Source organism: Agelaius tricolor, unplaced genomic scaffold, assembly GCF_023055355.1.
Source record: "Agelaius tricolor isolate 1412-34295 unplaced genomic scaffold, bAgeTri1.0.p SCAF_126, whole genome shotgun sequence".
Taxonomy (NCBI): domain Eukaryota; kingdom Metazoa; phylum Chordata; class Aves; order Passeriformes; family Icteridae; genus Agelaius; species Agelaius tricolor.
This window is the reverse complement of record NW_027269386.1, coordinates 126,298-150,037: the sequence shown is the minus strand read 5'-3', so window position 1 is coordinate 150,037 and position 23,740 is coordinate 126,298. Positions and strand designations below refer to the sequence as shown.

Below are 23,740 nucleotides of genomic sequence, written 5' to 3'. Positions count from 1 at the left end.
ATCTCCGCCTTGCGCTCGGCAATCTTCGCCCTGCGCTCGGCAATCTCCGCCTTACGCTCGGCAATCTCCGCCCCGCGCTCGGTAATCTCCGCCTGGCGCTCGGAGTTCTCCGCCAACACTCGGAAATCTCCGTCAGTGTTCGTCAATCGCAGCATTCCTTCGGAAATTTCCGTGTTGCTTCGGGATTTTCCGGCTCTCTTCGGCAGTCTCCGCCGTAGCCTCGGAGTGGCATTCGGGTCCTTTCGGCTCCGTGAGGGAGTTTGCGGAAAAGGGCGGGAAACGTGAAGGGGGGGAAAAAGGGTGGGAAGTGTGAGGGGGAAATGATGGGAAACGTGAGGAGAAAAAGGCAAGAAAAATGAGGGAAAAGGGTGGGGAACGTGAGGGGAAAAGGGTGGGAAACGTGAGGGGAAAAGGGTGGGAAACGAAGGAAAATGGGAGGGAAATGTGAGGGGGGGGAAAAGGGCGGGAAGCGTGAGGGGAGAAAAGATTGGGAAACGTGAGGGGAAAAAGGGCGGGAAGTGTGAGGGGAAATTTATGGGAAATGTGAGGGGAAAAAAGGCAAAAAAAAAAGAGGGAAAAGGGTGGGGAACGTGAGGGGAGAAAGGATGGGAAACGAGGGAAAATGGGTGGGAAATGTGAGGGGGGAAAAAAGGGCGGGAACTGTGAGGAGGAAATTATGGGAAACGTGAGGGGAAAAAGGCAAGAAAAATGAGGGGAAAGGGTGGAAAATACGAGGGAAGAAAAGAGCAGGAAGCGTGAGGGGAAAAAAGTGCGAGAAACATGAGGGGTCCCACTGGAGCAGCCCTTGCAGGTGAGGCCTTACCTGAGGGGGATTTTGGGGCAATTTGGGCAGTTCCCAGGGAGGATTTTCGGGGGACTCTGTGAGGTTTTCCCACAACAATTGGGTGATACTGGAAGTTATACTGGTTTATACTGGTTTGCACTGGGTCATTCTGGATGTGTTGTTTTATAGCGGGTTGTAATGGTCTGTACTGGTTTGGACTGGGCCATACTGGTTTGAACCCGGTTATACTGGGTTACATTTACTTGTACTGGTTTGTACTGGTTTATACTGGTTTGCACTGGGTCATTCTGGATGTGTTGTTTTATAGCGGGTTGTACTGGGCTGTACTGGTTTGGACTGGGCCATACTGGTTTGAACCTGGTTATACTGGGTTACATTTAGTTATAGTGGTTTATACTGGTTTATACTGGTTTGCACTGGGTCATTCTGGATGTGTTGTTTTATAGTGGGTTGTAATGGTCTGGACTGGTTTGGACTGGGCCATACTGGTTTGAACCCGGTTATACTGGGTTACATTTACTTGTACTGGTTTGTACTGGTTTATACTGGTTTATACTGGTTTATAATGGTTTGCACTGGGTCATTCTGGATGTGTTGTTCTATAGTGGGTTGTAATGGTCTGTACTGGTTTTGACTGGGCCAAACTGGTTTGAACCTGGTTATACTGGGTTACATTTACTTGTACTGGTTTATACTGGTTTATACTGGTTTGCACTGGTTTGTACTGGTTTATACTGGTTTGCACTGGTTTGTACTGGGTCATTCTGGATGTGTTGTTTTATAGTGGGTTGTACTGGGCTGTACTGGTTTGGACTGGGCCATACTGGTTTGAACCCGGTTATACTGGGTTACGTTTACTTGTACTGGTTTATAATGGTTTATACTGGTTTATACTGGGCCTGTGAGAACCGGACGCCCATCCCCCCACCCATGGGTGGGGGGGTCCCGTGGGAACCTCGCCCCTCCCCCTCCACCCTTCCTGTTGTTTTTGGGGGGGCAGGAAATGGGGGAGGGGTGAGGCCTCAAAAGCTGCCGGGGTGGGGAAGGGGATGGGGAGCGGCACCCGTGGGACCAGGTGAGAGGGGACCCCAAAACGAGAAACCCCAAAAAATGGGAAACCCCAAAAATGAGAAAACTCACCCCAAAAAATTGGGATTTCAACCCCCCCGTGGCCTGGCCTGGGTTTGGGGGGGGTTCAGGTTTTTTGGGAGGTTTGGGGTTTTTGGGGGGGTTTGGGGTCCCCAGTTTGGGGGGTTTGAGAGGGATTTGGGGGTCCCAGTTTGGGGGGGCTTTGGGAGAGTTTGGGGTCCCCAGTTTGGGGGGTTTTAGAGGGATTTGGGGGTCCCAGTTTGGGGGTGTTTAGAGGGATTTGGGGGTCCCAGTTTGGGGGAGTTTGGGGTCCCAAATTTAGAGGATTTGGGGGAGGTTTGGGGTCCCAATTTGGGGGAGTTTTGGGTACCAGTTTGGGGTGTTTGGGGTCCTGATTTGGGATGTTTGGGGTCTCCAGTTTGGGGTGTTTGGGGTCCCGATTTGGGGGGGTTGGGGGGGTTATAGGGTCCCAATTTGGGGGGGTTTGGGGTCCCAGTTTGGGGGTGTTTTGGGGTCCCAGTTTGGGGTGTTTTGGGGTTTTGAGGTCCCAGTTTGGGGTGTTTGGGGTCTCCAATTTGGGATATTTGGGGTCCCTGATTTGGGGAGGTTGGGGTCCCAATTTGGGGTGTTTGGAGTCCCCAGTTTGGGGGCTTTGTGGGGGTGTTTGGGGTCCCCATTTGGGGTGCTCAGGGTCCCAGTTTGGGGGGGTTTTTGGGGGTGCTCGGGGTCCCAGTTTGGGGGTGTTTGGGGTCCCAGTTTGGGGGCTCAGGGTCCCAGTTTGGGGGGGTTTTTGGGGGTGCTCGGGGTCCCAGTTTGGGGGTGTTTGGGGTCCCAGTTTGGGGGTGTTTGGGGTCCCAGTTTGGGGGCTCAGGGTCCCAGTTTGGGGGGGTTTTTGGGGGTGCTCAGGGTCCCCATTTGGGGGTGTTTGGGGTCCCAGTTTGGGGTGCTCAGGGTCCCAGTTTGGGGTGCTCGGGGTCCCAGTTTGGGGGGGTTTTTGGGGGTCCCAGTTTGGGGGCTCTGTCCCCCCCGCCCTCTCCCAACCCCGGTACCGGTGTCATTGTCACAGCCCCGGTGCGGGGGATGGGCAGGGCGGGCGGAGGCACCCGCGGCGGGACCCAACCCCCCCCGCCCTGGGGACACCCCAATGTCACCCCCAGTGTCACCCCAAAAGTGTCACCCCAAAAGTGTCACCTGTCACGGACACCCCGGTGTCACCCCAGCAGTGCCACCCCCTCTTGGGGACACCCCAGTGTCACCCCTGCAGTGCTATCCCCACCTTGGGGACACCCCGGTATCACCCCCTCAGTGTCACCACCCCAATGTCCCCCCAATGTCCCCAGTGTCGCCCCCAATGTCCCAAATGTCCCCAGTGTCCCCAATGTCCCCTCAATGTCCCAAATGTCCCCAATTTCCCCCCATTGTCCCCAGTATCACCCCAATGTCCCTCAATGTCCCCCAGGTCCCCCCAATGTCCTCTCAATGTCCCAAATGTCCCCAGTGTCCCCAGTGTCCCCCCATTGTCCCCAATGTCCTCCCAGAGCCCCCCCCAGTGTCACCACCCCAATGTCCCCCCCAATGTCCCCCCAATGTCCCCCCAATGTCCCCCAATGTCCCCCAATGTCCTCAATGTCCCCATTGTCCCCAATGTCCCCCCCAATGTCCCCCCTCCGCCCCTCCCCCCAAATTTGGGCCAAACCATTTGGGGCTCCCCTCACTTTTGGGGGGGGTTCCCATAAATTTGGGATCTTCCCATTTATTTTGGGGGGGGATTCCCATAAATTTGGGAAGTTCCCATAAATTTTGGGTGGTTCCCATTAATTTTGGGATGGTTCCCATAAATTTGGGGGAGGTTCCCATTAATTTTGGAGGGACCCCATAAATTCTGGGATGGTTCCCATTAATTTTGGGAAGTTCCCATTAATTTTGGGGGGGTTCCTATTAACTTTGGGGGGTTCCCATAAATTTTGGGTTTTCCCATAAATTCTGGGATGGTTCCCATTAATTTTGGGGGTTTCCCATTAAATTTGGGGTTTTCCCATAAATTCTGGGATGGTTCCCATTAACTTTGGGGGGTTCCCATAAATTTGGGAAGTTCCCATTAACTTTAGGGGGTTCCCATAAATTTTGGGAAGTTCCCATTAATTTTGGGATGGTTCCCATTAATTTTGGGGGGTTGCCCATAAATTTGGGGTTTTCCCATAAATTCTGGGATGGTTCCCATTAATTTTGGGGGTTTCCCATTAATTTTGGGGGGGTCCCCAGGTATTTTTTGGGGGGGGGGGTGGGGTTCGCCCTCGCTGGCCCCGCCCCTGCCGGGGAGGGGGAGGGGCTGAGGGGGAGGGGCGGGGGGAGGGGCCGCTCCCGCCTCCTCCGCAGCATCCTCGGCCTCGGGGGGACCCCCCGGACTCCCGGACCCCCCCCCAAAATCGGGGTGACCCCTCCCCATCGCATCGGGGACCCCCCAGAACCCTCGGGGTGTCCGCGCCCCCCCCGCGGGGGCAGGGAATGGTTTGATCCGGAGGGAGCCCCAAGGTGAGGGGGGGGGAGGGGATGGGGTGGGGGAGGGGCTGGGGGGGTCCCTCCCCTCCCCCCCCCAAATCGACCCTCGCGGGGGCTGCCGGGAGGGGGGGGAGGGGCGGATCGAACCCCCCCGGGGATGGAGCGGGGGTGGGGGAGGGGCCGAGCATCCCTGGGGGGGGGGAGGGGAAGGGTTGGGGGGAGGGGATTTTGGGGGGGGGGTCCCCAATTTTCCAGGGGGGTCCTCGTGGGGTTGGGGGCGGAATTTGGGGGGGAATTTGGGGGTTTTGATGAATTTGGAGCATCCCCGATGGATTTGGGGGGAATTTGGGGGTCCCGGGTGGACTTGGGGGGGAATTTGGGGGTCCCCGATGGATTTGGGGGGGAATTTGGGGGGTCCCGGGTGGATTTGGGTTGGAATTTGGGGGTCCCGGGTGGAATTTGGAGGGTCCCAGGTGAATTTGGGGGTGAATTTGGGGGTTTTGATGAATTTGGGGCATCCCCGATGGATTTGGGGGGAATTTGGGGGGTCCCCGATAGATTTGGGGGGGAATTTGGGGGGTCCCGGGTGGATTTTGGTGGTCCCGATAAATTTGAGGGGTCCCAGGTGGATTTGGGGGAGGAATTTGGGGGTCCCGATGGATTTGGGGGGTCCCAGGTGAAATTGGGGGGGAATTTGGGGGTCCCCGATGGATTTGGGGGGGTCCCAAGTGGATTTGGGGGGGAATTTGGGGGTCTCGGGTGGATTTGGGGTTTTCCAATGGATTTTGGGCCTGGATTTTAGGGGTCCCCCCCAGATTTGGGGGCAGATTTTGGGGTAGATTTCGGGGCTCCCCAATAGATTTGGGGCTGGACTGTGGGGCTGGATTTCGGGGTTCCCCCCCAGATTTGGGGTTCCCCAATGGATTTTGGGGTTGGATTTTGGGTTTGGATTTCAGGGCTGGATTTGGGGGTTCCCCAATAGATTTGGGCTGGATTTTGGGGCTGAATTTCGGGGTCCCCGCCCAGATTTGGGGTTCCCCAATGGATTTTGTGGCAGATTTTGGAGTTGGATTTGGGTTTGTATTTCAGGGCTGGATTTGGGGATTCCCTCCCCAGATTTGGGGATCCCCAATGGATTTTGGGGTTGGATTTTGGGGTTCCCCAATGGATTTTGGGTTTGGATTTTGGGTTTGGATTTCAGAGCTGGATTTCGGGATTCCCCAATGGATTTTGGGTTTGGATTTTGGGGTTGGATTTTGGGGCTGGATTTCAGGGCTCCCCCCCCCAGATTTGGGGTTTGGATTTTGGGTTTGGATTTCAGGGCTGGATTTCTGGGTTCCCCAATAGATTTGGGATGGATTTTGGGGCTGAATTTCGGGGTTCCCGCCCAGATTTGGGGTTCCCCAATGGATTTTGTGGCAGATTTCGGGTTCCCCAATGGATTTTGGGGTTGGATTTCAGGCCTGGATTTCAGGGCTGGATTTGGGGGTTCCCCAATAGATTTGGGATGGATTTCGGGTCTGGATTTGGGGGTTCCCCAGTGGATTTTGGGGCTGGATTTGGGGCTGGATTTGGGGGTTCCCCAGTAGATTTCGGGCTGGATTTTGGGGCTGAATTTTGGGGTTCCCTCCCCAGATTTGGGGTTCCCCAATGGATTTTGGGGCTGGATTTCGGGTCTGGATTTGGGGTTCCCCCCCAGATTTGGGGTTTGGATTTTGCGTTTGGATTTCGGGGCTGGATTTGGGGGTTCCCCAATAGATTTGGGCTGGATTTGGGGGTTCCCCCCAGATTTCGCGGTTCCCTGATGGATTTTGGGGTTGGATTTTGGGCTGGATTTGGGGCTCCCCCCAGGTTTGGGGTTCCCCAATAGATTTGGGTTGGATTTGGGGGTTCCCCAATGGATTTGGGGGTTCCCCAGTAGATTTTGGGCTGGATTTGGGGGTTCCCCAATGGATTTTGGGGCTGGATTTTGGGGCTGGATTTGGGGTTCCCCAGTAGATTTTGGGTTGGATTTGGGGGTTTCCCAATGGATTTGGGCTGGATTTTGGGCTGGATTTGGGTTCCCCCAGGTTTGGGGTTCCCCAATGGATTTTGTGGCAGATTTTGGGTTTGGGGTCTGGATTTGGGGTCTGGATTTGGGGGTTCCCCCATGTTTGGGGGTTCCCCAGTAGATTTCGGGGCTGGATTTGGGGGCTGGATTTGGGCTCCCCCCAGGTTTGGGGTTCCCCAATGGATTTTGGGCTGGATTTGGGGTCCCCCCATGTTTGGGGTTCCCCAATGGATTTGGGGCTGGATTTGGGGTCCCCCATGTTTGGGGCTCTCTCTCTGTGTCCCCAGATGGCCGAGGCCGCCGTGGTCGCCGCTTTTGGGGGGTCCCTGGCGGCTCCAGGGGGGCCCCCCCCGGGCCCGGGGCCGCTGCTGCACCTGGGCCGGGACCTCCTGAGCTCGGCACGGAGGAGAATGCGCAGGGTCGGGGTACGGGGGGACCCCAAAAACGGGCACGGGGGACCCAAAAATGGGGACAGGGGGACCCCAAAAACGGGCACGGGGACCCAAAAATGGGGATGGGGGGGACCCCGAAACGGGCACGGGGGACCCAAAAATGGGGATGGGGGGGACCCAAAAATGGGGACGGGGGACCCCGAAACGGGCACGGGGGGACCCCAAAAATGGGGACGGGGATCCTGAAATTGGGGTGGGGGGACCCAAAAATGGGGAGGGCATCCCGAAATGGGGAGGGGGGATCCTAAAATGGGGACGGGGGGGACCCAAAAACGGGCACGGGGACCCCAAAAACGGGGACGGGGGGACCCCGAAACGGGCACGGGGACCCAAAAATGGGGAGGGCATCCCACAACGGGCACGGGGGACCCAAAACGGGCACGGGGACCCCAAAAACGGGGACGGGGACCCAAAAATGGGGAGGGGGATCCTGAAATGGGGAGGGGACCCCAAAAATGGGGAGGGGGGACCCAAAAATGGGGAGGGGGATCCTGAAATTGGGGCGGGGGGGACCCCAAAAACGGGCACAGGGACCCAAAAATGGGGAGGGGGACCCCAAAATGGGGACCAGGGCAACCCAAAATGGGGACAGGGGACCCAAAAATGGGGAGGGGGACCCGAAATTGGGACGGGGGGACCCAAAAATGGGGAGGGAGGACCCCAAAATGGGGAAGGGGAGACCCCAAAACGGGCATGGGGACCCCGAAATGGGCACGGGGGATCCTGAAATGGGGAGGGGACCCCAAAATGGGGACGGGGGACCCCGAAACGGGCACGGGGGGACCCAAAAATGGGGACGGGGATCCTGAAATGGGGACAGGGGGCACCCAAAATGGGGAGGGGGATCCTGAAATTGGGGTGGGGGGAGCTGGAATTGAGGGGGGGGGCTGAAATTGGGATGGAGAAGTCCAAAATTGGGGAGGGGGGGACCCAAAAATTGGGGTCTCATGTTTGGTTTTGGGGTCCCAGTGTGGATTTTTGGGGGTTCCCAAGCCGATTTTGGGGTCTAAATGTGAATTTTGGGGTCCCCCAAAAGTGATTTTTGGGGTGCCCCAGATTCACCCTGCGGGCCCCAGGGCGTGGCTGTTTTTGGGGGGGGTTTTGGGGGTGATTTTAGTGAATTTTGGGTTTTTTGGGGTGGATTTTTGGGTTTTTTGGGTGGATTTTGGGGTTTTTTGGGGTTCCCAAGCCGATTTTTGGGGTCCCCCAAAAGTGATTTTTGGGGTCCCAATGTGATTTTGGGGTCCCCCAGATGCACCCTGCAGAGGCCCCAGGGCGTGGCTGTTTCTGGGGGGTTTTGGGGGTGATTTTGGGGTTTCTGGGGTGGATTTTGGGTTTTTTGGGGTGGATTTTGGGGTTTTTTGGGGTCCCAATGTGATTTTTGGGGTCCCCAGGTGCACCCCGCGGGCCCCAGGGCGTGGCTGTTTTTGGGGGGGGGTTTGGGGGTGATTTTGGTGAATTTTGGGGTTTTTTGGGGTGGATTTTGGGGTTTTTTGGGGTCCCCAAGCCGATTTTTGGGGTCCCCAAGCCGATTTTTGGGGTCCCAATGTGATTTTTGGGGTTCCCAGGTGCACCCCGCGGGCCCCAGGGCGTGGCTGTTTTTGGGGGGTGCCGTTGGGCTCTGCGAGGCCGCCGGACTCGACCCCTCCCTGGGGCTGGTGGGGGCCCTGACCCGGGGGCTGCCCCACAGGTAAGGGGGACCCCAAAAACGGGGAGGGGGACCCCAAAAACCGGGGGGGGACCCCAAAAACGGGGAGGGGGGACCCCAAAAACGGGAAGGGGGGACCCAAAACCTGGGGGTGGGACCCCAAAACCAGGGAGGGGGGGACCCAAAACCTGGAGGGGGGACCCCAAACCTGGGAGGGTTCCCAAAACCGAGGGGGGACCCAAAACCTGGGGGAGGGGGGGACCCCAAACCTGGGGGGGACCCCAAAACCGGGGGGGGCCTCAAAACCGGGGGGAGGGGACCCCAAAACCGGGGGGGACCCCAAACCTGGGGGAGGGGGACCCCAAAAGCGGGGAGGGACCCCAAAACCGGGGGGGGGGGCCCAAAACCGGGAAGGGGGGACCCCAAAACTGGGGGGGACCCAAAACCGGGAAGGGGGACCCCAAAACCGGGAAGGGGGGACCCCAAAAATCGGGGGGGAACCCAAAACCTGGGGGGGGGAACCCAAAACCTGGGGGACCCCAAACCTGGGGGGGGGGGGGACCCAAAACCTGGGGCTGGACCCCAAAACTGGGAGGGTCCAAAACCTGGCGGGGGGTCCCCAAAACCGGGGCGGGGGGGGACCCAAAACCTGGGGGAGGGTCCCCCAAAATTTCTCAAATTATTGGGGAAGGGGGGAAAAGGGGAGAACCCCAGAAATTGGGGGGGGTTTCAGGTGGGGTTTGGGGTTCCTGGGTGGATTTTTGGTGGTCTTGGGTGGGGTTTGGGGGTCCCCGGGTCCATTTTGGGGTCCCTGGTTCCATTTTGGGGTCCCTGGATCCATTTTTGCAGCCCCCTGGTGCCGGTGTCCATTTTTGGGGGTCCCTGGTTCCATTTTTGGGGTCCCTGGTTCCATTTTTGGGGTCCCTGGTTCCATTTTGGGCTCCCCGTGTCCCTTTCCTGCAGCCCCCTGGTGCTGGTGTCCATTTTTGGTGTCCCCATGTCCATTTTGGGGTCCCTGGTTCCATTTTTGGGGTCCCTGGATCAATTTTGGGGTCCCCGTGTCCATTTTGGGGTCCCCGGATCCATTTTTGGGCTCCCCGTGTCCCTTTCCTGCAGCCCCCTGGTGCCGGTGTCCATTTTTGGTGTCCCCATGTCCATTTTTGGGCTCCCTGGTTCCATTTTGGGCTCCCCATGTCCATTTTTGGGGTCCCTGGTTCCATTTTTAGGGTCCCCATGTCCCTTTCCTGCAGCCCCCTGGTCCCGGTGTCCATTTTCAGGGTCCCCGTGTCCATTTTTGGGCTCCCTGGTTCCATTTTTGGGCTCCCTGGATCCATTTTTGGGCTCCCCATTTCCATTTTTGGGGTCCCCATGTCCATTTTTGGGCTCCCCGTGTCCCTTTCCTGCAGCCCCCTGGTGCCGGTGTCCATTTTGGTGTCCCTGGTTCCATTTTTGGGGTCCCCATGTCCATTTTTGGGCTCCCTGGTTCCATTTTTGGGCTCCCTGGTTCCATTTTAGGCTCCCCATGTCCCTTTTTGCAGCCCCCTGGTGCCGGTGTCCATTTTTGGGCTCCCTGGATCCATTTTTGGTGTCCCTGGTTCCATTTTTGGGCTCCCTGGTTCCATTTTGGGGTCCCTGGATCCATTTTTGGGGTCCCTGGTTCCATTTTGTGGGCTCCCCATGTCCATTTTTGGGGTCCCCATGTCCATTTTGGGCTCCCCATGTCCATTTTGTTGTCCCCATGTCCATTTTTGGGCTCCCTGGATCCATTTTTGGGCTCCCCATGTCCATTTTTGGGCTCCCCATGTCCATTTTTGGGGTCCCTGGATCCATTTTTGGGCTCCCCATTTCCATTTTTGGGGTCCCCATGTCCATTTTTGGGCTCCCCATGTCCATTTTGGGGCTCCCCATGTCCCTTTTTGCAGCCCCCTGGTGCCGGTGTCCATTTTTGGGCTCCCCATGTCCATTTTTGGGGTCCCCATGTCCATTTTAGGCTCCCCATGTCCCTTTTTGCAGCCCCCTGGTGCCGGTGTCCATTTTTGGGCTCCCTGGATCCATTTTTGGGCTCCCTGGATCCATTTTTGGGCTCCCTGGTTCCATTTTTGGGCTCCCTGGATCCATTTTTGGGGTCCCTGGTTCCATTTTTGGGGTCCCCATGTCCATTTTTGGGCTCCCTGGTTCCATTTTTGGGCTCCCTGGTTCCATTTTTGGGCTCCCTGGATCCATTTTTGGGGTCCCTGGTTCCATTTTTGGGCTCCCTGGATCCATTTTTGGGCTCCCCATGTCCATTTTTGGGCTCCCCATGTCCATTTTCGGGTCCCCATGTCCCTTTTTTCAGCCCCCTGGTGCCGGTGTCCATTTTTGGGGTCCCTGGATCCATTTTTGGGCTCCCTGGTTCCATTTTTGGGGCTCCCTGGTTCCATTTTTGGGCTCCCTGGTTCCATTTCGGGCTCCCCATGTCCCTTTTTGCAGCCCCCTGGTGCCGGTGTCCATTTTTGGGGTCCCTGGATCCATTTTTGGGCTCCCCATTTCCATTTTTGGGGCTCCCTGGTTCCATTTTTGGGCTCCCCATGTCCATTTTAGGCTCCCCATGTCCCTTTCCTGCAGCCCCCTGGTGCCGGTGTCCATTTTTGGGCTCCCTGGATCCATTTTTGGGGTCCCCATGTCCATTTTTAGGCTCCCCATGTCCCTTTTTGCAGCCCCCTGGTGCCGGTGTCTCTGCGGGCGCCCCTGGCCCTGCTCCTCTTCTCCTCGGGGCTGTGGCTGCTGCTGGGGCTGATGCTGCGCCTGGGGCTGCGCCTGCTCCTGGGGGGCACCGGGGGCGCCCTGGCCGGGCCCGGACCCCCCCCGAGGCTCTGGATGGTACAGGGGGGGATTTGGGGAGATTTGGGGGGTCCTGGGGGGATTTGGGGGAATTTGGGGGGGATTTGGGGTGGATTTGGGGGAATTTGGGGGGAATTTGGGGGATCCTGGGGGGATTTGGGGTGAATTTGGGGGGATCTGGGGGGGATTTGGGGGGTCCTGGGGGGCACCGGGGGCGCCCTGGCCGGGCCCGGACCCCCCCCACGCCTCTGGATGGTACAGGGGGGGTCCCAGGGGGGGAATTGGGGGGTCCTGGGGGGATTTGGGGGGATTTGGAGGGATTTTGAGGGGATTTGGGGGCTCCTGGGGGGCACTGGGTGCGCCCTGGCTGGGCCCGGAGCCCCCCCGAGGCTCTGGATGGTACTGGGGGGAACTGGGGAGATTTGGGGGGTCCTGGGGGGATTTGGGGGAATTTGGGGGGGATTTGGGGTGGATTTGGGGGCTCCTGGGGGGCACCGGCGGGGCCCTGGGCAGGCCGGGACCGCCCCTGCACCTCTGGCTGGTACGGGGGGGAAATTGAGGGGGATTGGGGAGATTTGGGGGGTTTGGGGGGGATCTGGGGGGATTTGGGGAGGATTTGGGGGGTCCTGGGAGGGTCCTGGGGGGATTTGGGGGGTTCTGGGGGGATTTGGGGGGGATTTGGGGGGGATTTGGGGGGTGCTGGGGGGATTTGGGGTGGATTTGGGGGGATTGGGGGGGATTTGGGGGGATCTGGGGGATCCTGGGGGTCCCAGGGGGGATTTGGGGGGATTTTGAGGGGATTTGGGGGTTCCTGGGGGGCACCGCGGGGGCCCTGGCCGGGCCCGGACCCCCCCCACGGCTCTGGCTGGTACATGGGGGTCCCAGGGGGGGAATTGACGGGGTTTGGGGGGTCCTGGGGGGATTTTGGGGGGGATTTGGGGGGTCCTGAGGGGATTTGGGGTGGATTTGGGGGGGATTTGGGGGGATTTTGAGGGGATTTGGGGGCTCCTGGGGGGCACCGCGGGCGCCCTGGCCGGGCCCGGACCCCCCCCGAGGCTCTGGATGGTACCTGGGGGGGGGTTTGGGGGGATTTGGGGGGATTTGGGGGGATTTGGGGGCTCCTGGGGGGCACCCGGGGAGCCCCGGGTAGGCCTGGACCCCTCCCCTTGGCTCTGGGTGGTACGAGGGGGTCCCCAGGGGGATTTGGGGGGATTTGGGGAAGGATTTGGGGGGTCCTGGGGGCAGTTTGAGGGGGTTTGGGGGGGATTTGGGGTTATTTAGGGTTAATTTTGGGGTAATTTTGGGTTAATTTTGGGGTGTTTGTGGTGTTATTTTGGGGTTATTTTCGGGTTAATTTGAGTTATTTTTGGGGTCAATCTCTGCATTTTCGGGTATCCCAGGCCCTGGTCCGGATGTTCTCTGGGAGGTGTTTTTGGGTTAATTTTTGGTTAATTTTGGGCTGATTTTGGGTTAATTTCAGGGCAGTTTTTGGGTTATTTTCGGGTTATTTTTGGGGCAGTTTTTGGGGTGTCTTTGGTGTTATTTTGGGGTTATTTTTGGGGTCAATCTCTGCATTTTCCGTGCATCCCAGGCCCTGGTCCGGATGGTCTCTGGGAGGTGTTTTTGGGTTAATTCTGGGTTAATTTTGGGGCAGTTTTTGGGCTGATTTTGGGGCAGTTTTTGGGGTGTCTGTGATGTTATTTTGGGGCAGTTTTTGGGGTGTCTGTGGCGTTATTTCGGGTCAGTTTTTGGGTTATTTTCCCGTTAATTTGGGGTTATTGCGGTACCCCAGGCCCTGGTCCGGATGTTCTCTGGGAGGTGTTTTTGGGTTAATTTTGGGGTTAATTTTGGGGCAGTTTTTGGGTTAATTTTGGAGCAGTTTTTGGGTTAATTTTGGGGCAGTTTTTGGGGCAGTTTTTGGGGCAGTGTTTGGGGTGTCTGTGATGTTATTTTTGGGTTATTTTCCCGTTAATTTTGGGTTATTTCGGTGTCTCCCAGGCCCTGGTCCGGATGTTCTCTGGGAGGTGTTTTTGGGTTAATTTTGGGCTGATTTCGGGGCAGTTTTTGGGGTGTCTGTGATGTTATTTTAGGGTTATTTTGGGGTTATTTTTGGGTTATTTTCCCGTTAATTTGGGTTATTTCGGTGTCTCCCAGGCCCTGGTCCGGATGTTCTCTGGGAGGTGTTTTTGGGTTAATTTGGGGTTAATTTTGGGGCAGTTTTTGGGCTGATTTTGGGCAGTTTTTGGGGCAGTGTTTGGGGTGTCTGTGATGTTATTTTGGGGTTATTTTAGGGTTATTTTGGGGTTATTTTCCCGTTAATTTTGGGTTATTTCGGTGTCTCCCAGGCCCTGGTCCGGATGTTCTCTGGGAGGTGTTTTTGGGTTAATTTTGGGCAGTTTTTGGGGCAGTTTTGGGGGTGTTTTTGGGTTAATTTCAGGGCAGTTTTTGGGTTATTTTTGGGTTATTTTAGGGTTATTTTAGGGTTATTTTGGGGTTAATTTTGGGTTATTTCGGTGTCTCCCAGGCCCTGGTCCGGATGTTGTCTGGGAGGTGTTTTTGGGCTAATTTTGGGCTGATTTTGGGCAGTTTTTGGGGCAGTGTTTGGGGTGTCTGTGATGTTATTTTGGGGTTATTTTGGGGTTATTTTGGGGTTAATTTGGGTTATTTCGGTGTCTCCCAGGCCCTGGTCCGGATGTTCTGCGGGCGCCGCCCGGGGCTCCGCAGCCTCCAGGGGGCGCTGCCCGCGCTGCCCCTCCCCCCCCTGGGCGAGACCGTGCGCCAGGTGCGGGGGAGGGGCGGAACCGGGGGGGGCTGGGGGGGGCTGGGGGTCCCTGGGGGGGTCTGGGGGGGTCTGGGGGGGTCTGGGATTTTTTGGGATTTTTTGGGTTTTTTTTGGGGTGGTTTTGGGGTCCCTGGGTGGATTTTTCTGAGGATTTGGGGGGTTTTTTTTGAGGGTTTTGGGGTGGTTTTGGGGTTTCTGGGTGGACTTTTCTGGGATTTGGGGGGTTTGGGGGTTTCTTTGGGGTCTTGGGGTCCCTGGGTGGATTTTTTGGGGTCCCTGGGTGGATTTTTTGGGGTCCTTGGGTGGATTTTTCTGGGTTTTGGGGGGGTTTTTTTGAGGATTTTGGGGTCCCTGGGTGGATTTTTCTGGGATTTTGGGGGTTTTGGGGGAGGTTTTTGGGGCGGTTTTGGGGTCTCTGGGTGGATTTTTGGGGTCCCTGGATGGATTTTTCTTGGGTTCTGAGTTTTTTTTCCCTTTTTTCCCTTATTTCCCCTCATTTCCCTTATTTCCCTTTTTTCCCCTTTTTTCCCTTATTTCCCTTTTTCCCCTTATTTCCCTTTTTTCTCCTTATTCCCCTTTTGTTGTTTTTTTTCCCTTATTTCCCTTTTTTTCCCTTTTTCCCCTCATTTCCCTTTTTTTCCCTTATTTCCCTTTTTTCCCTTGTTTTCCCTCATTTCCCCTTTTTCCCTCATTTCCCTCTTTTCCCCTTTTTTCCCCTTATTTGCCTTTTTTCCCTTTTTTTACCTCATTTCCCTTTTTTCCCTTTTTTTCCCTTATTTCCCTTTTTTCCCTTTTTTCCCCTTTTTTCCCTTTTTTTCCCTCATTTCCCTTTTTTCCCTCATTTCCCTTTTTTTCCCTTTTTTCCCTTTTTTCACCTTATTTCCCTTTTTTTTACCTTATTTCTTTTTTTCTCTTATTTCCCTTTTTTTCCCTTTTTTTCCCTTTTTTCCCTCATTTCCTTTTTTTTACCTCATTTCCCTTATTTCCCTTTTTTCCCCTTTTTTCCCTTTTTCCCCTTTTTTCCCCTATTTCCCTTTTTCCCCTTTTTTCCCTTTTTTCCCTTTTTTCACCTTATTTCCCTTTTTTTTTACCTTATTTCTTTTTTTTCTCTTATTTCCCTTTTTTTCCCCTTATTTCTCTTTTTTTTCCCTTATTTCCCTTTTTCCCCTTATTTCCCTTATTTACCTTTTTTTTCCCTTTTTCCCCTTTTTTTCCCTTTTTTCCCTTTTTCCCCCTTATTTCCCTTTTTTTCCCTTATTTCCCCTTTTTTCCCTTATTTCCCTTTTTTCCCTTTTTTTCCCTTATTTCCCTTTTTTTCCCTTTTTCCGCTTATTTCCCTTATTTCCATTTTTTCCCTTATTTCCCTTATTCCCCTTTTGTTGTTTTTTTCCCTTATTTCCCTTATTTCCCTTTTTTTCCCTTTTTTCCCTTTATTTCCCTTTTTTCCCTTTTTCCCCTTATTTCCCTTATTTCCCTTATTTCCCTTTTTTTTCCCTTTTTCCCCCTTATTTCCCTTTTTCCCCTCATTTCCCTTTTTTCCCCCTTTTTCCCCTCATTCCCCTTTTTTTCCCTTATTTCCCTTTTTCCCCCCATTTCCCCCATTTCCCCCCATTTTCCCCATTTCCCGCCCCTCCCCCAGGCCGTGGAGTCCCTGCAGGGGCTGGGCCCGGGGGGGGGTGGGGGAGGGGCTGCCCCCCCTCGCCCGCAGCTTCTTGGGGGGCCCCGGACCCGACTGCAGCGGTGGCTGCGCCTGCGGGGCTGGGCCCTGCCCGCTTACGTGAGGGGGACTGGGGGGGATTGGGGGGTCCTGGGGGGATTTGGGGGGAATTTGGGGGGATTTGGGGGTCCTGGGGGATTTGAGAGGATTTGGGGGGATTTGGGGGGATTTGGGGGGTCCTGGGAGGGGTTTTGGGGGGATTTGGGGGGGTTTGAGGGGGATTTAGGGGGATTGGGGGGATTTGGGGGGTCCTGGGGAGTCCTAGGGGGGATCTGGGGGGATTTTGGGGGGCCTGGGGCACTTTGGGGGGGTCCTGGGGGGATTTGGGGGGGATTTGGGGTTGGGGATTGGGGGGATTGGGGGGGTCCTGGGGCACTTTGGGGGGGTCCTGGGGGGATTCGGGGGTCCTGGGGGATTTGAGAGGATTTGGGGGGGATTTGGGGGGTCCTGGGGGGATTTGAGGGGATTTGGGGGGTCCTGGAGGAGTTTTGGGGGGAACTTGATGGATTTGGGGGGTCCTGGGGGGATTTGGGGGGATTTGAGAGGATTTGGGGGGGATTTGGGGGTCCTGGGGGGTCCTGGGGGGTCCTAGGGCACTTTGGGGGGCCTGGAAGGATTTTGGGGGGGATTTGAGAGGATTTGGGGGGGATATTGGGGGGTCCGGGGGGATTTGGGGGGGATTTGGGGAATTTGGGGGGTCCTGGGGGGAATTTGGGGGATTTGGGGGGGATTTGGGGGGTCCTGGGGCATTTTGAGGGGTCCTGGGGGGGATTTGGGGAGTCCTGGGGGAGTTTGGGGGGTCCAGGGGGGATTTGGGGGGGATTTGGGGGAATTTGGGGGGTCCTGGGGGGGATCTGGGGGGATTTGGGGGGTCCTGGAGGAGTTTTGGGGGGAACTTGATGGGATTTGGGGGGTCCTGGGGGGATTTGAGGGGATTTGAGGGGTCCAGGGGGAACTGGGGGATTTGGGGGGATCTGGGGGGTCCTGGAGGATTTGAGAGGATTTGGGGGGAATTTGGGGGGTCCTGGAGAGATTTGGGGGAGGCTGGGTGGGAATTTGGAGGAGATTTAGGGGTCCTGGGAGGAATTTGGGGAGTTCTGGGGCCATTTTGGGGGATTTGGGGTGATTTTGAGGGGGTCCAGGGGCGATTTGAGGGGATTTGGGGTGGATTTTGGGGGTCCTGGGGAGGATTTGAGGGGATCTGAGGGGTCCTGTGGGGAATTTTGGGGGGACTGTGGGATTTTGGGTGGGATCTTTGGAGATTTCGGGGTCCTGAGCAGGAATTTGGGGGGGATTTTGGGGTTTCTGGCAGTTTTGGGGTGTCCCAGGCGGATTTTGGGGTGTCCCAGGCGGATTTTGGGGTTTCTGCAGTTTTGGGGTGTCCCGGGTGGATTTTGGGGTGTCCCGGGTGGATTTTGGGCTGTCCCGGTGGATTTTTGGGTTTTTGGGGTCCCCAATCCTGTGTCCCCCCCAGCTGAGTGAGCTCTGGGAGGAGCAGCTGCACTTGGGGGCTCGGGGACCCCTCCCCAGCACGGGCAGCTACTACCTCATGGTGAGCCCCCCAAAATGGGGAACCCCCCCAAAAAAATAACCCAAAAACCCCAAAAATCCTAAAAAAAACCCCAAAATCCCCCCCCAAAAAAAAACCCAAAAAACCCCAAAAAACCCCCAAAAAAACACCAAAAAAACCCCCAAAAAAACCCTAAAAAAACCCCCTAAAAAAAACCCAACCCCCCCCCAAAAAAAACAAAAAAAAAACCCCAAAAAATCCCAAAACCCCCTAAAAAAAACCCAAAAAACCCCCAAAAACCCCTCAAATAAAACCCAAAAAAACCCCAAAAAACCCCAAAACCCCCTTAAAAAAAACCAAAAAAAAACCCAAAAAACCCCCAAAAAACCCAAAAATCCCCCCCAAAAAACCCAAATAAAACCCAAAAAAAACCCCAAAAAACCCACAAAGAATCCCAACCCCCCCCAAAAAAAACCCAAAAAAACCCCCCAAATATCCCCCCCAAAAACCCCAAATTAAACCCAAAACCCCCTAAAAAAACCCAAAAAAAGGCCCAAAAATCCCCCCCAAAAAAACCCAAATAAAACCTAAAAAAAAACCCCAAAAGCCTCCAAAGAAAACTCAAAACAATACCCCCAAACGCCCCCCAAAAAAACCCAAACCCCCCCCCAAAAAAACCCAAAAAACGCCCAAAAAAACCCCAAAAAGCCTCCAAAGAAAACTCAAAAAAATACCCCCAAACGCCCCCAAAAAAACCCTCAAACCCCCTAAAAAAAACCCCCCAAAAAACCCCAAAACCCCTAAAAAAAACCCCAAAAACCCCCAAAAATCCTCCCCAAACCCCCCCAAAAAATCCCAAATTTTGGGTTCTGATTTTGGGGTCCCCCAGGACCTTTTGGTCTCAATTTTAGTGGGGTTGGGGTCTCTTCCCCTCCATTTTTGGGGTTTTAACCCCAAATTCGGGCTTTGGGGGGGGGGTGTGTGAGGCTCTGCCCCCCCCCAGATTTTGGGGTTCTGATTTTGGGGTCCCCCCCAGGACCCTTTGGGGTCATTTCCCCTCCATTTTAATGGGGTTTGGGTCCCTTACCCTCCATTTTTGGGATTTTCCCCCCAAATTTGGGGGAATTTGGGATTTTGGGGGGGGTGGGTGAAGCTCTGACCCCCCCAAATTTTGGGTTCAGATTTTGGGGTCCCCCAGGACCTTTTGGTCTCAATTTTAGTGGGGTTGGGGTCCTTCAATGTCAATTTTTAGGATTTTTGGGGGTTTTTCCCCCCAAATTTGAGGTTTTGTCCCCCAAATTTGGGATTTTGGGGGGTGGCTGAGGCTCCGCCCCCCCCAAATTTTGGGTTCAGATTTTGGGGTCCCCCCAGGACTTTTTGCTGTCAATTTTAATGGGATTGGGGTCCCTTACCCTCCATTTTTAGGATTTTTGGGGTTTTTTCTCCCCAAATTTGGGATTTTGGGGGGTGCCTGAAGCTCCGCCCCCCCCAAATTTTGGGTTCTGATTTTGGGGTCCCCCAGGACCCTTTGGTCTCAATTTTAGTGGGGTTGGGGTCTCTTCCCCTCCATTTTTTGGGTTTTTTCCCCCCAAATTTGAGGTTTTGTCCCCCAAATTTGGGATTTTGGGGGGTGGCTGAGGCTCCGCCCCCCCCAAATTTTGGGTTCTGATTTTGGGGTCCCCCCAGGACCCTTTGGTCTCAATTTTAGTGGGGTTGGGGTCCCTTCCCCTCCATTTTTAGGATTTTTTTGGGTTTTTTTCCCCCCAAATTTGAGGTTTTTTCTGCCCAAATTTGGGATTTTGGGGGGTGCCTGAGGCTCCGCCCCCCCCCAAATTTTGGGTTCTGATTTTGGGGTCCCCCCAGGACCTTTTGGGGGCGCCGCCCTCGCGGGTCCCGGCCGCCAGAGCCGCCAACGTCGCCTTCGCCTTCCTGAGGTTCCGGAGCCTCGTGAGGGGAGGGGCCCTGCCCCCCGTGAGCCAAAATTGGGGGGAAATTGGGGAAATTTGGGTGAAAAATGGGAAATTTGGGGGGGAAAGGGGAATTTTGGGGGGGAAAGGGGAAATTTGGGGTCCTGGGAGGGGATTTGGGGTGGAAAAGGGAAAATTTGGGGTGAAAAAAATGGGAAATTTGGGGGAAAAAGGGGAAATTTGGGGTGGAAATTTGGGATGGAAAAGGGGAAATTTGGGGGGAAAAGGGGAAATTTGGGGGGTAAAGGGGAAATTTGGGGGAAAAGGGGAAATTTGGGGGGAAAAGGGGAAATTTGGGGGAAAAGGGGAAATTTGGGGGGAAAAGGGGAAATTTGGGGGAAAAGGGGAAATTTGGGGGGAAAAGGGGAAATTTGGGGGGGAATTTGGGGGGGAAAGGGGAAATTTGGGGTGGAAATTTGGGGTGGAAAGGGGAAATTTGGGGTCCTGGGAGGGGATTTGGGGTGGAAAAGGGGAAATTTGGGGTGAAAAAATGGGAAATTTGGGGTGGAAATTTGGGATGGAAAAGGGGAAATTTGGGGGGAAAAGGGGAAATTTGGGGGGGAATTTGGGGGAAAAAGGGGAAATTTGGGGGGAAATGGGAAATTTGGGGGGTAAAGGGGAAATTTGGGGGAAAAGGGGAAATTTGGGGAAAAAGGGGAAATTTGGGGGGAAATGGGGAAATTTGGGGTGGAAAGGGGGAAATTTGGGGTGGAAAAGGGGAATTTGGGGTCCTGGGAAGGGATTTGGGGTGGAAAAGGGGAAATTTGGGGTGAAAAAATGGGAAATTTGGGGTGGAAATTTGGGATGGAAAAGGGGAAATTTGGGGGGAAAAGGGGAAATTTGGGGGGGAATTTGGGGGAAAAAGGGGAAATTTGGGGGGAAATGGGAAATTTGGGGGAAAAGGGGAAATTTGGGGGAAAAGGGGAAATTTGGGAAAAAGGGGAAATTTGGGGGGGAAATGGGGAAATTTGGGGTGGAAAGGGGGAAATTTGGGGTGGAAAAGGGGAATTTGGGGTCCTGGAAAGGATTTGGGGTTTAAAAGGGGAATTTTGGGGTCCTGGGAGGGGGATTTGAGGTGGTTTGGGTTCTGCTTTTGGGGTAACTTTGGGGTAATTTTAGGGGTGATTTTAGGGCTGATTTAGAGGCTGAATTTTGGGTTGGTTTGGGGGTGACTTTGGGGTGGTTTGGGGGTGACTTTGGGGTAATTTTAGGGCTGACTTAGGGTTGATTTGGGGCTGATTTTGGGGTAATTTTAGGGGTGACTTTAGGCTGATTTTGAGTTGATTTTGGGGTGATTTTGGGGTAATTTTAGGGGTGACTTCAGGCTGATTTTGAGGCTGACTTAGGGTTGATTTTGGGTTGTTTTTTGGGGTGATTTTGGGGTTATTTTAGGGGTGATTTTAGGGCTGACTTAGGGTTGGTTTTGGGGTGACTTTGGGGCTGATTTTGGCTGATTTTGGGGTAATTTTAGGGGTGAGTTTGGGGTGATTTTGGGGCTGACTTTAGGCTGATTTTGAGGCTGACTTAGGGTTGGTTTTGGGGTGATTTTGGGGTGACTTTGGCTGTTTTTGGGGTCCCCAGGTGCTGTTCCGGGGGTCCCTGCCCACGTGCTCGGCTCAGTACGAGCGGCTCTTTGACACCCACGCGGATCCCGGGCGAGCACCGGGGTACGGAGCCCCCAAAAAAACCCCAAAAAAACCCAAAATCCTCCCCAAAATCCCACCCAGGAACCCCAAAACTTCCCCCAAATCTACCAGGACCCCCAAAACTCCCCCCAAATTCCACCTGGGACATTCTGGGACCCCCAAATTTCCCCCAGTTCTCCCCCTGGCACCCCCAAATCCCTTTTGGGATCCCCAAATTTCCCCCTTTTCCCTCCTTGGGACCCCCAAACTCCACCTGGGACCCCCCAAATTTCCCCCAGTTCCCCCCCAAAATCCCTTTGGAACCTCTCAAATCCATTTTGGGACCCCCCAAATCCCCTTTGGGACCCCCCTGGGACTCCCCCAAACCCCCTTGGGACCACCCAAATCCCCTTTGGGACCCCCCAAAAATCCCTTTCAAACCCCCCAAATCCTTTTGAGACCCCCCAAATCCCCTTTGGAACCCCCCAAACCCCCTTTGGGACCCTCCCCCAATCCCCTTGGGACCCCCCAACCTCTCCCTCCTGGGTTTGGGGTCCCCCCCGACGTTCCCCTCTCCCCTTTCCTCCCCTGGGACCCCCAAAATCTGCCCTGGACACCCCAAAATCCCTTTTGGGACCCCTAAATCCCCTTTGGACCCCCCAAATTTCCCCCAGTTCTCCCCCAAAATCCCTTTCAGACCCCCCCAAACCCCCTCTGGAACCTCTCAAACCCCCTTGGGACCCCCCCAAATCCCCCCAAATCCCCTTTGGGCACCCCCAAACCCCCCCTCCCGGCTCCGGGGTCCCCCCTGACGTGTCCCTGTGCCCCCAGCCCATCTGCCCCATTTTGGGGGTGTCCCTGACGTGTCCCTGTACCCCCAGACCGCCTGCGCCATTTTTGGGGTCCCCCCCGACGTGTCCCATCTCAGCCATTTTTGGGGTGTCTCTGACGTGTCCCTGTGTCCCCAGACCGGCTGCCCCATTTTGGGGGTGTCCCTGTGTCCCCAGCTCATCTCAGCCATTTTGGGGGTGTCCCTGACGTGTCCCATCTCAGCCATTTTTGGGGTCCCCCCCTGACGTGTCCCTGTACCCCCAGACTGGCTGCCCCATTTTGGGGGTGTCCCTGTGTCCCCAGCCCGGCTGCCCCATTTTTGGGGTGTCCCTGACGTGTCCCTGTACCCCCAGACCGCCTGCCCCATTCTGGGGGTGTCCCTGACGTGTCCCTGTGTCCCCAGCCCATCTCAGCCATTTTGGGGGTGTCCCTGACGTGTCCCTGTGCCCCCAGCCTGGCTGCCCCATTTTTGGGGTGTCCCTGACGTGTCCCTGTGTCCCCAGCCCATCTGCCCCCATTTCGGGGTCCCCCCCTGACCTGTCCCTGTGTCCCCAGACCGCCTGCCCCATTTTGGGGTGTCCCTGACGTGTCCCTGTACCCCCAGACCGCCTGCGCCATTCTGGGGGTGTCCCTGTGTCCCCAGCCCATCTGCCCCATTCTGGGGGTGTCCCTGACGTGTCCCTGTGCCCCCAGCCCATCTGAGCCATTTGGGGGTGTCCCTGACGTGTCCCTGTACCCCCAGCCCGGCTGCCCCATTTTTGGGGTGTCCCCGACCTGTCCCTGTACCCCCAGACCGCCTGCCCCATTTTTGGGGTCCCCCCCTGACCTGTCCCTGTACCCCCAGACCGCCTGCCCCATTTTGGGGTGTCCCTGACGTGTCCCTGTACCCCCAGCCCATCTGCCCCATTTTTGGGGTGTCCCTGACGTGTCCCTGTACCCCCAGCCCATCTGCCCCATTTTTGGGGTGTCCCTGACGTGTCCCTGTGCCCCCAGCCCATCTGCCCCATTTTGGGGTCCCCCCCTGACGTGTCCCTGTGCCCCCAGCCCATCTGCCCCATTTTGGGGGTGTCCCTGACGTGTCCCTGTGCCCCCAGCCCATCTCAGCCATTTTGGGGGTGTCCCTGACGTGTCCCTGTGCCCCCAGCCCATCTGCCCCATTTTGGGGGTGTCCCTGACGTGTCCCTGTGTCCCCAGACCGCCTGCGCCATTCTGGGGGTGCCCCCGCCCTGGCCGTGCTGCTCGGGGGGCGCCTGTTCCGGGTGCCCCTGGGGGCGGGGCGGGGGCGGCCCCTGAGCCCCCCCGAGCTCCAGCGCCAATTCCAGAAGGTTCTGGAACAGGGGGGGAGGGGCGGCCCCCCGGAGCCGCAGAGCCCCGCGGTGCTGACGGCCGGGGACAGGTCAGGAATGGGGGATTTGGGGGGTTTGGGGGGATTTTGGGGGTTTTGGGGGATTTTGGGGGTTTGGGGGAGATTTGGGGGGGTTTTGGGGCATTTGGGGGGGGTTGGGGGTTCGGGGTGGCTTTTGGGGCATTTGGGGGGGATTTTGGGGGTTTTTGGGGGGGAATTTGGGGGTTTGGGGGATTTTTGGGGGGATTTTTGGGGGTTTTGGGGGAATTTGGGGGGGATTTTTGGGGGGATTTTGAGGGGGGATTTTTGGGGGGAATTTGCGGCATTTGGGGGAGATTGGGGGGGGAATTTGGGGCATTGGGGGGGGATTTTGAGGGGGATTTTCGGGACATATTTGGGGCATTTTGGGGGGAGATTTGGGGGGATTTTGAGGGGGATTTTGAGAGGGATTTTGAGGCATTTGGGGGCTTTTGGGGAGATTTGGGGATGATTTTTTTTGTTATTTTTGGTTATTTTGGTTATTTTTGTTTATTTTCTGTGTATTTTGGGTCCCCAGGTCCCCCTGGGCCCGGGCACGGTCCCTGCTGGTGGCAGGGGGGG

The 23,740-nt window shown here is 55.9% G+C and overlaps 1 protein-coding gene across 3 annotated transcripts; it reads left to right on the top strand.

Moving 5' to 3' along the window:
• Positions 1-4,228: 4,228 nt before the first annotated feature.
• On the top strand, positions 4,229-22,978 carry LOC139586600 (palmitoyl thioesterase CPT1C-like). 3 transcript variants are annotated; one of them, XM_071420157.1, is made up of 10 exons: positions 4,229-4,426; positions 6,731-6,868; positions 8,464-8,585; positions 11,240-11,402; positions 14,044-14,145; positions 15,785-15,922; positions 17,337-17,414; positions 19,236-19,343; positions 20,921-21,006; positions 22,588-22,978. In XM_071420157.1, the coding sequence occupies exons 2-10, from the start codon at positions 6,731-6,733 to the stop codon at positions 22,667-22,669; spliced, it is 1,017 nt and encodes a 338-aa protein (XP_071276258.1). In that variant the 5' UTR covers positions 4,229-4,426; the 3' UTR covers positions 22,670-22,978. The 3 variants fall into 3 exon arrangements, with proteins under 3 accessions (XP_071276258.1, XP_071276259.1, XP_071276257.1); XM_071420158.1 differs by lacking the exon at positions 22,588-22,978 and adding an exon at positions 22,400-22,484; XM_071420156.1 differs by lacking the exon at positions 22,588-22,978 and adding an exon at positions 21,846-22,341.
• Positions 22,979-23,740: the final 762 nt, after the last annotated feature.

Coding starts and splice junctions, on each gene's coding strand:
- LOC139586600 (XM_071420156.1), top strand. CDS start 6,731: ATGGCCGAGGCCGCCGTGGTCGCCGCTTTTGGGGGGTCCCTGGCGGCT. Junction 11,403..14,043: donor CCCCCCCGAGGCTCTGGATG/GTACAGGGGGGG, acceptor GGTGTCTCCCAG/GCCCTGGTCCGGATGTTCTG. Junction 19,344..20,920: donor GGGGAGGGGCCCTGCCCCCC/GTGAGCCAAAAT, acceptor TGGGGTCCCCAG/GTGCTGTTCCGGGGGTCCCT.